This window comes from Zootoca vivipara, chromosome 7 (genome assembly GCF_963506605.1).
Source record: "Zootoca vivipara chromosome 7, rZooViv1.1, whole genome shotgun sequence".
Taxonomy (NCBI): Eukaryota; Metazoa; Chordata; class Lepidosauria; order Squamata; family Lacertidae; genus Zootoca; species Zootoca vivipara.
The window spans coordinates 59,493,249-59,506,720 of NC_083282.1; the positions used below are offsets into that span (position 1 = coordinate 59,493,249).

At 44.8% G+C, this 13,472-nt stretch overlaps 1 protein-coding gene across 3 annotated transcripts in view; it reads right to left on the reverse strand.

Moving 5' to 3' along the window:
• LAMB3 (laminin subunit beta 3) overlaps positions 1-13,472 on the reverse strand; it is a 122,900-nt gene that overhangs the window by 17,257 nt on the left and 92,171 nt on the right. For all 3 annotated transcript variants that reach the window (XM_035122653.2, XM_035122655.2, XM_035122656.2), the window contains 8 exons: positions 11,226-11,340; positions 10,895-10,968; positions 9,453-9,635; positions 8,374-8,437; positions 7,002-7,189; positions 5,040-5,160; positions 3,798-3,986; positions 2,867-3,022 (listed from right to left, as the gene is read on the reverse strand). In XM_035122653.2, the coding sequence (XP_034978544.2) occupies positions 2,867-3,022; positions 3,798-3,986; positions 5,040-5,160; positions 7,002-7,189; positions 8,374-8,437; positions 9,453-9,635; positions 10,895-10,968; positions 11,226-11,340 (1,090 nt within the window). The remainder of the gene's footprint in view (positions 1-2,866; positions 3,023-3,797; positions 3,987-5,039; positions 5,161-7,001; positions 7,190-8,373; positions 8,438-9,452; positions 9,636-10,894; positions 10,969-11,225; positions 11,341-13,472) is intronic.

Below are 13,472 nucleotides of genomic sequence, written 5' to 3' on the forward strand. Positions count from 1 at the left end.
AAAGGATCTCTCTGGAGGTGTCAGTGACCCCCACCCATCTGGCTGCAGACCAGATCCTTGTGCTCTTGGAGGAAACTGATTTTCTGGACCAATTTCAGTCAGGGTTTAGGGCTGGTTTTGGCACAGAAATTGCTTTGGCCACCCTTCATGATGACCTCCGTTGGGGCAGAGACAGGGGAAATGTATCCTCATGTCCTCAATCTCTCATCAATGTGTCCTTGATCTCTCACGGGCTTTCAATACCATTGGTCATTGTATCTGGGGCAGATGTCTGAGATGAGGGTAAGCTGCACCGCTTTGCGGTGGCTCCAGTCCTACTTGGATGGACATTTCCAGAGAGTGATGCTCAGGGAGTGCTCTTCAACACTATGAAGCCTTCAATGTGGGGTTCCTCATGGTTCAATTTTATTCCCCCCATGCTGTTTTACATCTACATGAAACTGCTGGGTGGCGTCACCCAGAGCTTTGGAGTACATTGTCAGCAATATGCTGGCGACACACAGCTCTACTTCTCCTTTACATCTGCAGATGTGGCTGTGGGTGGGTGATGGCTCCCCACTTGAGGAATGCTCTCCCCAGGGAGCCTCACCTGGTGCCTTCATTACACATCTTTAGGCACCACGGGAAAACATCCTTCTTCTCCCTGGCCTTTGGCTAATTAAACAATCTATGGCTTTTAAAACTGTATGACGGATGGGGTATTGTTTTCATTTGTTATCTTTTTGTGCTATTATATTGTAAACCACCCTGTGAGCCTTAGATGAAGGACGGTATAGAAATTTACTAAATCTATTCAGCATCAAATTAAGAATGGAGGCTGGTTGTTCTTCATGCTTGATGTCACCACAGACATTGTAATTATCAAAGCATGCATCTCAGACTGGAGGCGAACATCATGAGACACCAAGGTCTGCATTTCAAATCAAGGAGATGCACACTTTGGCAACATCACTAATCAATTTCAGTTTTGAACTGAGGCTATGACAGGCAGTGCCCATTACCACTCCAGATACTAGTCATATCCAAGCAGATCCATGAAATTAGATTTGTTTCCTCACCACAGACCCTTTCCCCCTTCAGCTGACCACAGGAGGTCAGGCTTCTTATGAATAATGGCAGGAACATACAAAGCTGCCTTCTACTGAGCCAGCAAACTGGTCCACCTCACACACTGTTGTCTACACTGACTAGCAGTAGCTCTCCAGGGTTCCAGGCAGAGAACATTCCCAGCTGGAGATGCCGGGGACTGAACCTGCAACCTTCTGCATGGAAGGCATTTGCTGTGCCACTAGGCTACAGTCCTTCCCCAAGGTGATTCTGTCCAACTATTGCTATCATGTTCTGCTGTTTTCCAAGATCCAGCTTAGCAAAGCAGCTACTGCCACCTGCTGGGAGGCAGCTGCAACCCATCAGTATAGCCACTTGCAGAGGCTACATTTCATTTTAATCTAAAGCAAGGCAAGGTCTGCCCAAGAGATTGCGATGGATAAATGAAGGTGGATCTAGAGACGTGAGATTGGTTATGTAAGCCGAGCCTCAGTTGAAACCATATGCCACAAGGGACCTGCCTGGAGCATAAGTGCTAAGATCTTCAAATCTGTGTGAAATTGAAAGAAAAACTCTTTTCCCCCTTCTTCCATCTTCCTAGGGCTATGTTTTGAATGTTTCAAAATGCTCTGTTTAAAATAAAATTTAAAGGGCTAGATTGCCCTTACATAGTATGCTGTTGTGGACTGGTTGGATGCAGAGAAATGATGGGAGGAATCAGCCGGGGAACCCCCAAGGGAAGGCGGCTTAGAGCCAGGGAACTGGTGGTGGGACAGCAGTGAGTGGTTAGAGGGAGAAGACTGGGGGGAGGAGGAGGTGGTGGAAGGTGAAGAGGTAACAGGGTTTGGTGAGCAGGAAGAGTCTGTGACAGAGAGAAGTTCAGCATCAGAGGCAAAAGTGAAATCAGGAGAGGAGGGGGGGGGCAAGAGGCAGAGACGACTCCAGCAGGTGAAGAGGCATTTGTGTTTCCCCCTCCTACTGCAACAAGCCCCCCTCTCGCCCCCCCCCCCAGAACCAGGAGATAGCTTCAGACTGCTTAGGGAAAACCCCAGAAAAGAGGGGACTTGGGCAGAGCAGTTTCTGCAACTGCTTCAAGGTGGCAAGACCTACCAGAGATGAGTTGCTATGCTCATTAGACCTGACACTCCTGTGCTGGACCTGTTTTTTTGTTTTGTTTTTTTGCTAATAAAGAGTTAACTCCACTTGCTCAGTGTGATTTACTGCTGGCTCGCTCCTGTCATATGCACACCACCAACATAAGAGCAGTGATGCTGGTGGTGGCTGTGTGAAAATGGTCCAGGTTTTGCTCACAATGAATTGATCTTCTAACAGCACAGCTTATGTGCTGCATTCATACTAGTGCAACAGCACAAGCAGAGCTTCACCAATATTATAGTCTCGTGAGCCACAGAGAAAGGATAACCAAAGAGGGTGGATCCCCCATGAAGACAGGTGTTTGTTTGCCTGATTTGGGGCCTTTGCAGGGGTCATGTGAGAGCTTTATAAAAATTATGAACAGTAGAGAAAGAAATGCTTGTCTCTCAAAACATGAGAATGGCTATAGGTTCCAAACAAACACAAGCGAAGGATTTCTTCACCCACTGTACAGTTTTCATGTATGGAATGAATTGTAATGGGATGTAGTGATCACTACTAGTTTAGACAGCATTAAAAGTAGATTAAACATATTTAACTATCTCTATCACAGTGTATAAAGGACCCTCCCAAAGAAATAAACTTTTGATTGATAACAAACAGCAGGCGGTGGCTATCTCCACCATGCCCACATCTAGCTTGGCATGGTTGAAATTTGACTAACCTCTGCAACCTTGGGGGTTAGAGTTGGTTAACTGGGTGAATCCAGGCTTGCACAAATGACAACGGCCTCCTTGCACATTGTCCTTACAGACACAGCGGCCCGTCTGGGGGTCACAACTGGAGTTAGGAACAGTGCCATCTGGGTCACATTCACAAGCTAAAAAGAAAAGACATGGAATCAACCAACTTTAAAGGTACAGGCCACACCAATAGGGTGTCATCAAAACCAGAGCTTTGTGTAGGGGTTTAGCATTGCCTTGCTCCTCATTATTTCTTTCTTCATTTGCAGGCAGGGTTGCCAATTCAGGATTCCTCTCACATTTGAAATTGGCACAAAAGATTGCAAAAAACAGGCCCATTCATTTTTCTCTGGTCAGTTGCAAGGCAGCTTTACTGTGCCTCCCTTTTAATGCATAGCAAAAGCACTTGACACTTAAGGATTCTAGTTCAGGGGGGAGCAAGAGGAAAGCCGCATCATCCTATGATTCTATGATTCCATGATCTCCTCCAGTTACCAAAAGAGAGACACAGAAAAAGAATGGTGAGTTCCAAAGATGGGACACAAGGAAGGATGCAAAGAATCTGGAGGCATATCTACACTTCAGATGCAGCTTTAAAAAACAGAAAATGTTTCTTTTGAGCACCAATCTAACAGGAGAATTCTCTCTACATTCATCGATTATTGAATTCTCTGGGGAAGTTTAAAGTTTAATTGGTGAAGACTGTACAAGTTTGCTGGGAGTTAGCAGAAGTTCATATTCCTCTTTGCTTGCTTGCTTTGCATCTTTTAGAATTGTGTGTGTGTGTCTGTGTGTGTATTCTTGTGTGGTTATCTAACAATCCAGGGCCTTTGGAGTAAAACATATTCAAATATTATTGTTTAAAAAAATTATGAAGAAACTCATTAAGAAAATGCTTAAGGACCCACTCACGGAGACAAGCTTCTGGGTGATCAAGTTCAAAACGCTTATTACGGAAAAACATGGTCTTGCAATGTTCACAGTTCCTCCCTGCCGTATTGTGCTGGCAGTCTTCACAAACGCCCCCACTCACACCCCCACTGGCTTGGTACACGGCTGGGTCAAAATAACATTTGTTAGAATGACCATTACAGTTGCACCCTGGGAGAAAAGAGACAAAGCCATTTCTGAGATGAACATCAAGGGAAACAATACAGTAGTGTCTATACTTTTCAGCTTCACCGCTAGATGGCGCTTGGGCCTCCCTCTTCGGTTAGTTCTACAGCAAGCGTATAAAACCATGAGGTTTATCACATTGTGGGTCCATACAGAACATGCAAAACAGCCAGAGTGCCAGGCTTAGGACTTTAGGGAACATCAGTTCACCAGCACTGTGCTATGCACACACTGCAATTTCCCCAAACTTGCCTGTTTTCTCCAAGCTGATGGAGGGAGTTTGTCAAGAAACAGTTAGCTTCTTTGCAAATTGAAATCACAGTTCTCCTCTCATCTGCCTCAGCCTTTTTAAAAATGTTTGCTACTACTGTAAATTCTTTTAAACACTCCTTCCTGCACTTTTTACCTCTGCTTCCCCTTCCCCTGATCACCTCCACCCTTTTAGGAATTTGCAGATCCCATAAATGATGAGAAACCCAGTGCTTTTTTTTAAAAAAAAATGTTTAGGGGTACTCTCATTTTGACTCAAGAAAATCACCATTTTACAGTTCAAATCGGGAAAACTAAATACAGTAAATGGACAAAAGTACAAAGATTCACAAAATTGTTTAGGGGTATGCCTACCCCTGCGTAGCCCCCAGATAAAAAAGCACTGGAGAAACCACAATATTTCCAGTGGCTTCAATGCACAAAGTATGTACAGTACAGTCAAACCTCAGTTTTCAAACGTCTCAGCTGCCAAACATTTCGGAAGCCGAACACCCAAAACCCGGAAGTGATTGCTTCCGTTTTCAAACGCACCTCGGAGGTTGAACGGCTTCTGAGGAGTGTTTCTCAATTTTCCCCATTGAACTTGCTGGCAGCCCTTTGATCCTCGGTTTTCTAATGTTTCAGAAGTCGAACGGACTTCCGGAACGGATTGCATTCGAAAACTGAGGTTCCACTGTATTTGATAAACTCCAGTTATCTTTCCAAGAAAGCTTTGCTCAATTAAAGTGTGGCCTGTTTCCCTAGGAAGTTGGATGCAGGCATACGTACTGTGACATTCGTTGGGGTTGCCATCTTCAGCGGCTCTCCATGGATGGTCATTGTAGAAAGCCGCACACCGTTCACAGTTTGTTCCAGCAGTGTTGTGCTGGCACACACACTGCCCATTCACCTAGAAGGTGTAAAGAAAGCTTTGCTTTGAGGGTGTCATAGCTCAGCCTGCTCTTCTACGGTATGCTATGAATTCTCACATTCTGTCTCTTCTGATTGGGGGGGGGGGACATATTCTTCTGCATTCATGCCAAATCAAAGCACTTTATATCAGAAGCAAAAGAAAAAACCCTTATACTGATTGTCCCTGCCACTCCCAGGGCTGAACAGAAGATTATCAGAGCGAGTATGGTTTGCACAGCCCATATGAAGAAACTGCCATAAAAAAAACCCAACACCATGCTGTGTAATCCCTCTTCTTTGTGGGTGCTGCCTCTCACAGTTCAGGCTTAACTCTGAACTTCCTGTCTGGAAATTCCTGTTCAGTCCATGCTGCTCCAGGTCAGACAATAAAGGAAGCCATGTTGCTTTTATATCTAGATGCAAATCACCTATAAATTGAGGTGTGTGTGTGTGTGTGTGTGTGTGTGTGTGTGTGTGTGTGTGTGCTGAGCCACCCTCTCCCCCCCCTGCAAGAAGCCTGTCACTTTATTTGACTAATATTACTTGCACTCTCCTGTGCACAAAAGCAAGAAGAAGCTCCCTCTCATCTGCCCTTTGCACACATTCCTCTGTGCCCCTGTGGAGCCATATCCCATCTGAAGGGACCAGAGAGACAGAGCATTATTTTCTTTCTCAAATACGTTTTGCTAGACATGGGTGATTCTGTCTCAGTTTCTCTTTCTTTTTTCCAGTCTTAGGTTCAGTTTGCCTCATTGCTGCAACAATGCAATTCCCTTTCAAGTCCACACAAAAATTAAAGCACATGTTTATGTGCATTTCTCCTCATTTTCTCTAATATAATACAGTAATGCACTTTGGTACATTGTTTTCACTTAAATGTTCAAGTATGAGGCACACTTTCTGCTCGCACGTGCCTTTTTGCAGGTGGTTTTTGACTGGAAAACAGCTTTGCGACATTCAGAGAAGTGCACATTTCAAACGGTTGCTGCATTCTGCTGTGAATTGATGTCAAGCGTGAATTGGTGGGTAGGTTCGCCTCAAAATGTGAACAAAATGATTTTCTCCACCATCCCCATTCCCTGCTTCTGCCCATTCCCCTCTCCAAGAGCTAGAAAATGGCTACAGTGAGGATGGAAAATGAGCTACAGATGATGAATGTGCAAAGAAGAAAATGTAACCTTGCACCACCACTCTCTGTTCTGCCCTCCCTTTCAGCCCTCTGGGCAGCCCCAAAAGCCCAGTTAGAAAGAAGCTAGTAGCTGCATGCAGAGCAGCCTTACTAAGCCCAAGGGCAGCTGGTCATTGACCTTTTAAAGATAGTCAAAAATGCAATTTGAAGCAGGCTGGTTTGCCTTTGTTCCATGCCAAACTACCTTATTTTTTAGTTACAGTTAGGTAGCCGTGTTGGTCTGACGTAATCAAAACAAAATAAAAAAAATTCCTTCCAGCAGCACCTTAAAGACCAACTAAGTTTGTCATTGGTATGAGCTTTCGTGTGCATGCACACTTCTTCAGATACACTTCTTCAGATGCATGCACACAAAAGCTCATACCAATGACAAACTTAGTTGGTCTCTAAGGTGCTGCTGGAAGGAATTTTTTTATTTTGTTTCGACTACCTTATTTTTTGTGGTTAACTTGCACTCCACATAATACAAGGAAACACTATCTGCTTTCCAAAAGCACAGAGGGCTTCTAGCGTATCGCTACAAACCTGTAAGGACAAATTTAACCAATGAGAGAGGTCAGGTTGCAGAGCAGGCCTGCGAGAGTCTAAGAATAGAGCTGGGAAGTGATATACATAGATCTGTAGCAACCTTTCCCCGTCCTCACCCTCACCATAACATTGTGTCCTGCAGAAGCAGCATCTGGGGCAGCACAGCGGTCTGCATGTCCATGGCAGAAGCAGCTCCCTTTCACTTGCATCTCGTTCAAAGCATAGAAGGCGCTGGGCGTGCGGTACCCCTGGTGCACAGGGCGGGAAAGGTGGGTGAAGTTGATTCTCAAGTTGGTGAATTGGCCCAGATCTTTTGGAGACAAGAGAAAGAGCAACAAAGGGAAACACACACAGAGTGAGATGGGACCTAAAGCCTTTAGCTCCTAGAACAAGGACCAAGTAAGAAATGTGAACTACTGTACATTGGATGTGGTTTTCCTCTTAAAACATGGAAGTACAAACAACGTAACTGTTAGGTCCCAATAACCACATTTAACAAAATGAGCCCAGCACCAGCAACTGTGATCCTTGGGCAAGTGCTCGGGGCTCCCAGGACCAAACATCACTGGCACCTGCATAAGAACCAGGCCAGGTGGACCTTTAAAAAAGCACACACCATTTGCCACTTGGCACTGAGGAGCACACCAAATGTCTGAGTGAGGCTGTCAGGACTGGAGTCGGATGCAGGACTCTTAAATCACTGGCCCCATTGGTATATGAAAGAGCAAAATTTATTTAAATAAATTTTACCCTGCTCTTTAGCTTAAAAGGCTCCCAGAGCAGCTTACAAGGCCCATTTCTAAGACCTGCCCTCAGGCTGATGATCTAACAAATAGGACAAACAAGGGAAAGGGGATGTGGAAGGAGGAGCAAGAAAGTGAGCTCCAGAATGCGGCAGCTAGACTGGTGACTGGGAGCGGCCACCGATACCATATAACACCGGTCCTGAAAGACCTACATTGGCTCCCAGTACATTTCCGGGCAGAATTCAAAGTGCTGGTGCTGACCTTTAAAGCCCTAAACGGCCTTGGCCCGGTATACCTGAAGGAGCGTCTCCACCCCCATCATTCTGCCCGGACACTGAGGTCCAGCGCTGAGGGCCTTCTGGTGGTTCCCTCACTGTGAAAAGCAAAGCTACAGGGAACCAGGCAGAGGGCCTTCTCAGTAGTGGCACCCGTCCTGTGGAACACTCTCCCATCAGATGTCAAAGAGATAAACTACCTGACATTTAGAAGACATCTGAAGGCAGCCCTGTTTGTTTAATGTGTGATATTTTAATGTATTTTTAATCTTTGTTGGAAGCAGTCCAGAGTGGCTGGGGAAACCCAGCCATATAGGTGGGGTACAAATAAATTATTATTATTATTATTATTATTATTATTATTATTATTATATATAACCATCCACTTGGGTGCCTAAACAAGTTCTGCTCCCTGAAATCCCACAAAAGCTTCCCCAACCCCACTCCAGAAGACACAAATAATAGGTACATACTGATGATTTTTTGGCTTTGAGATGTCCTCATCCCAGATGCGAGACCAATGGGGTTGAACTCAACCTTAGAAGAACAGAGGAGGGAAAAATGATGGCAGTCAAAGCATGGGATTTTCTATCCTGTCATTCTAGAAACTGTCAAGGGCACTTCCCGGCTTATTTACATCAGCACTAAAATGGTGGTTTTGCACCGAATTACAGTAGTGCTACAATGAAGACTATAGTCTCTTCACTCACCAAAGGAGGGTTGTGTGAGACTTCCTCCCTCTCTTTGCCAAAAAGTGGCAGCAATAATTAAAATTCCATGAAACAGATTTCAAACACAATACTTGTTCCTTTTTTAAAATAAAAAAGCCATAACACAAGCCCTCTTCATGCATTACTCACATGGAAAAGCAGCACTGAAACAAAGCGCTTGTGCGACTGCACATTAAACAAACTTGTGCAGCTCCTCCAGGCTGAATTATGCGATAACTTCTGGAGTAAGAAGCCTTGTCTGGGTAGACTCCCTGTAGGATTTAGAGCAGGGATGGGGAACCTTTTTGCCCCCTCCCCAGGGTGGGCAGATCTGTCCCCTGCCCTGCAGGCCAACTTTGATAAGTAGGTGGGAAGACCTACCTGACAATCACCTGATGTTGTTATGATGTCAGATGATTGACAAGTGGGTTGCCACTCCCACCTGCCAACATTTTCATTGAAACCGCTGCTGGAGGGAAAGCATCTCTAACACAGAATATCACCTCATTAATGTTACTCAACAGTTTCCCCACACACACCGGAGGGCAGTTTTTCCAAGTCAAGGGGGTGGATTCCTGAGCTCCAGCATGTCTCTTAAGAAATCGTCCCCAGAGACCTGAAGCCTTCTGTGCCCTAGAGCAGCTAGATTGGAAGGGGCTACCAATTCTCCACAAAAAGGGCTTGCTGGGCCCTCTGGCATTTGTTGATCTGCACCTGGAAGAGTGGAAGGCAGGTGCCTTCACAGTGCAGCAAAGTCGCTCTGGGGATGGCCATTGTCAAACCAGTTAGGTCCTAGAAGTCTTAAGTCTGGTGAAATCCATTAAGCATCACATTTGCTATACCTTCCCCCCGTTCTGCGGTTGAGTCTGGATGTCCTGGCAACGCACATCCTGCCAGGTCTGAGGGAGACCTCTAGTGATCCGTGGAAACGAAGCGGCACAATCTGTGGACAAGTACTGATAAGTTTTCCAGGATTTGCCAAAATCTGTAGAGTGCTCAATCACCATGCCGACGGGCAGAGGACTCTGGAGGGACAGAGGGAAAGAGGTTTCAAAGCAGACTGGACTGGACATGCCAAAACAGAGGAAGATATACTTCAAAGGAGCAGGACATTTCTCCAAGGCAGAGCATGAAAACCATCCCAAGTACAACCCCTAGTTCACATCTCTGGTTTAAAAGGCTCACGCAGAAAAAGATCCCTGCCAAAGAAATAGATGACATTGGGCTCAATGGACAAATAGTCAGACCTGACATAAGGGTCTTTCCGGTGTCCCTCAGTGTTATTGTGCCCCCTCCCCCATAAAATTAAAATTAACACATCACAATACACTTGGTGCAATTGTATATGGAACAAAAATGCTTAATGTTGTGCTTGATTGTGAACTTAACAATTGATTTTCTTCTTGAAAATCTGCAGTTTCTTTAATGTAGGTTTTTCCTCCTTTCCATGTTACTGAACAATGGGCTGGAATTGGATGCAGCCTAAGCCAACAGAATAATAATAATAATAATAATAATAATAATAATAATAATAATAATAAATTATTTATACTCTGCCCATCTGTGTATGTCAGAGGTTTTCAACCATTTTGAGTCCACAGCTCCCTTGGTCAACTACATTCTTTCTGTGACAGCTCTGTGGGGCTCAGGAACCCAGTTATGTCACCCCTTGCCTGCAGAGCTGGCAGCCTCTCACCCTTTATCGAACACTGCCCTCTTGTGGGGTGTTCCCCCAACCTCCTCTCCTCCCTCCTTGGAAGTCCTCTGGGCACCTCTGCTGCCACCCCTGGTCTCTGAGTTGCAGCCCCCCCCCCCGCCCCAAAGAGACGTGCCTCCTCACACTGCCCCACGGGGCATAGGACTTGTCTGTCCGTTCCCAGCAAGGGCTGGTGGACTGGCTCCCTTGCCCAACTTGCTTGCTTACTCTGATGCCGCCTCAGCTCCTGGCAACCAGCAGCCCCAGACCAGCTCCAGAGGCACCATTCGCATGCAGAGCTTTTAGCCAGGGCTGCTGCAACAAACAGCTGTGCAAACCTTTGGGAGGCAGAGACGCGAGAGGGCATCAGAGGAGAGGGGGGGGGGAAAGAGGGACAGAGGCCATTGTTGCCCGCGGCACCCCTGATCACCATTCAAGGCACTCCAGCGTGCCACGGCACACTGGTTGAAAACCACTGGTGTATGTAATGTATCTGGAGTCCTGATAATATTCAGCTAAGCTTCCCAAGGCCATCTGAATTCAAGTTTATACGCCCAGTAAATAGCGTAAGAGTTATTATTCACATACCCTGAAATCCATCAGGATGCTATCAAGTTGAAACTTTTTATCCAAATCTAGTTGGAGAAAGACAGGATTCACATCTGAAGAGACAGAAAAGGGCAGTTTTTAGAATAGCAGGTTGTGAAAACAAAATAGCAAACGGATTTTCCCGTTAATCAGGTCATCCATTTCCCCTTCGCATTTAATCCACTGAAACCCAAGCCCTGTTTGCTGAATCTACACAACCCTTGCCCCACTCAACTTATCATCATTACGATTCTATGCTATCCAACCAACACATTGTCCAGAGCACGTCCACACTGTTTGTTTGGTTTTCTTGAAGGCCCACTAAGCTTACCATTTTTGGACTGCCACCAGCGTGTATTTCCTGCAGAAGAGAGGACATTTTCCACCCGGTGACTGTTAAATGCACGAGGCGTTCTGGAATCACATCGGCAACACTTCATTTGCCACTAAAAAAGAACAAAAGGTGACAATCAGATTAGGATGCCTAGGAAAAGGGATTTCCATGAGGCCAGCACCTTGCTAAAGCTAAGCAGCTCTGTGTCTGGCCAATGCCTGGATAGAAGACATCCCCCCCGGGGGGGGGGAGGTGTGATGGGCTTCTATGATACAGCAAATGTGGGATATAAACATAAGAACCTTTATTTCAAATTTAAGTAAATTCAGAAGTCAGGTGCATGGTCATACAGTGCACCTTGGATAATCCAGAAAGGAAGAAAACGTTCACTTTGAATTAATAAACTTTTTTTAAAAAAATAAATAGAATTTTATCGAACAATCAACATCAATACACAATAATATAAAATATACAACCTACACACACATACTTTACAAAAAAGAAGAAAAGAAAACAAAAGATAGAAGACAAAAGATGGAATAAAACATACTTCCGATTATCCTCATTGTACCATTATTCTGTTATTTTACCCACAGTGCCTTGTTATTATTTTATTTTACAAATTCTTTACAAAAAGTTCCATTATTTGTCACCAATATATTACAAGAATTACTCGAGGTCTGCCAGGAGATTTTTGTGATCACAATAATTTTTTATTTAAAGTACTCTTTAAATATTATCCATTCTTTAGTCACCTTCTGCATCCTCTAATTCTCCCTGTCATTTTTGCCAATTGTATGTATTCTATCATTTTTACCTGCCATTTGGTTTTTGTGGGGAATTTGAATTAATAAATTTAGTGGTGGCGGTGTCTACTGTTGCTGCTGAGGACCCTCAAGGGTGCAAAGCAGGAGTTTTTCCCCTAGCCCTGATACCAGATATTGTTTTGATGTGGGAGTGCCAGTGATTGAAACTGGAACTTCATGCAGGCAAAGCATGGAATCTGGTATTGCACTGTGGAAACTTTTTCTTTTCATGTCCATCATAAAAAGCAAAATTTCACCAGACTTTGGAGACAGAAGCTTGAGGACCACATACACACACAGAGAGAGGTGCACACAACCATATAAAAAAGCTTAAAACTGAACATAATAACCAGCCCTGTACAAAGGTGTCCCAAGAGTCCAAGTAAGGATGCCACTCAAACCTCAAGAAAAGCAGAGCGTAATTTAATAGATCTTAGCGCTTGGTGCATTTTTACTGTATTTTAACCAGCCGAGTTTCCTGGAACTGTTTTGCCTTGTTGCAAATCACCCTTGCCTGACTGATAAAGGGCAGTATAGTAATGTTTTAAATAAAATAAAAATCAGTATCAATTAGGCAGTATGTCCTTCTTCTTGGATTGTTCAATCTCTCTGAGATTACGTTACCGGAACTCTAGATTCAGGAGACCAGTGCTAAGTAGATCTAAAAGCAGAAGCTATGCCAGATAGATTTGACATTCTTCTTCATGGGATGCTTTGGGGTTTAAGGTTTGTTACTTACTGGCCAAAAATATACTATAGCCCACTGTGCAGTAGAGATAAAGGAAACTCTAGAGTGTAAAGCGGGGATGGGGAGCCTGCAACTCTCACAGCGTTGTTAGACTTCAACTCCCATCAGCCCCAGGTGGCATGGCCAATAGTCAGGGATGTGGGCATTGTAGTCCAGCAACATCAGGGGAGTCACAGGCTCCTTAATGCAGAGAATGAGGTCCAAGGGCATGAGCAAAAGGGTAGAAAGACATGGGTTGTAGCCACTGCTGTTGTTGTTTAGTCGTTTAGTCGTGTCCGACTCTTCGTGACCCCATGGACCATAGCACGCCAGGCACCCCTGTCCTGCACCGGCTGATTTCCTTAAGAATGGATAGGTTTGATCTTCTAGCAGTCCATGGGACTCTCAAGAGTCTCCTCCAGCACCATAATTCAAAAGCATCAATTCTTCGGCGATCAGCCTTCTTTATGGTCCAGCTCTCACTTCCATACATCACTACTGGGAAAACCATAGCTTTAACTATACGGACCTTTGTCGGCAAGGTGATGTCTCTGCTGCTTTTAAGATGCTGTCTAGGTTTGTCATTGCTTTTCTCCCAAGAAGCAGGCGTCTTTTAATTTCGTGACTGCTGTCACCATCTGCAGTGATCAAGGAGCCCAAGAAAGTAAAATCTCTCACTGCCTCCATTTCTTCCCCTTCTATTTGCCAGGA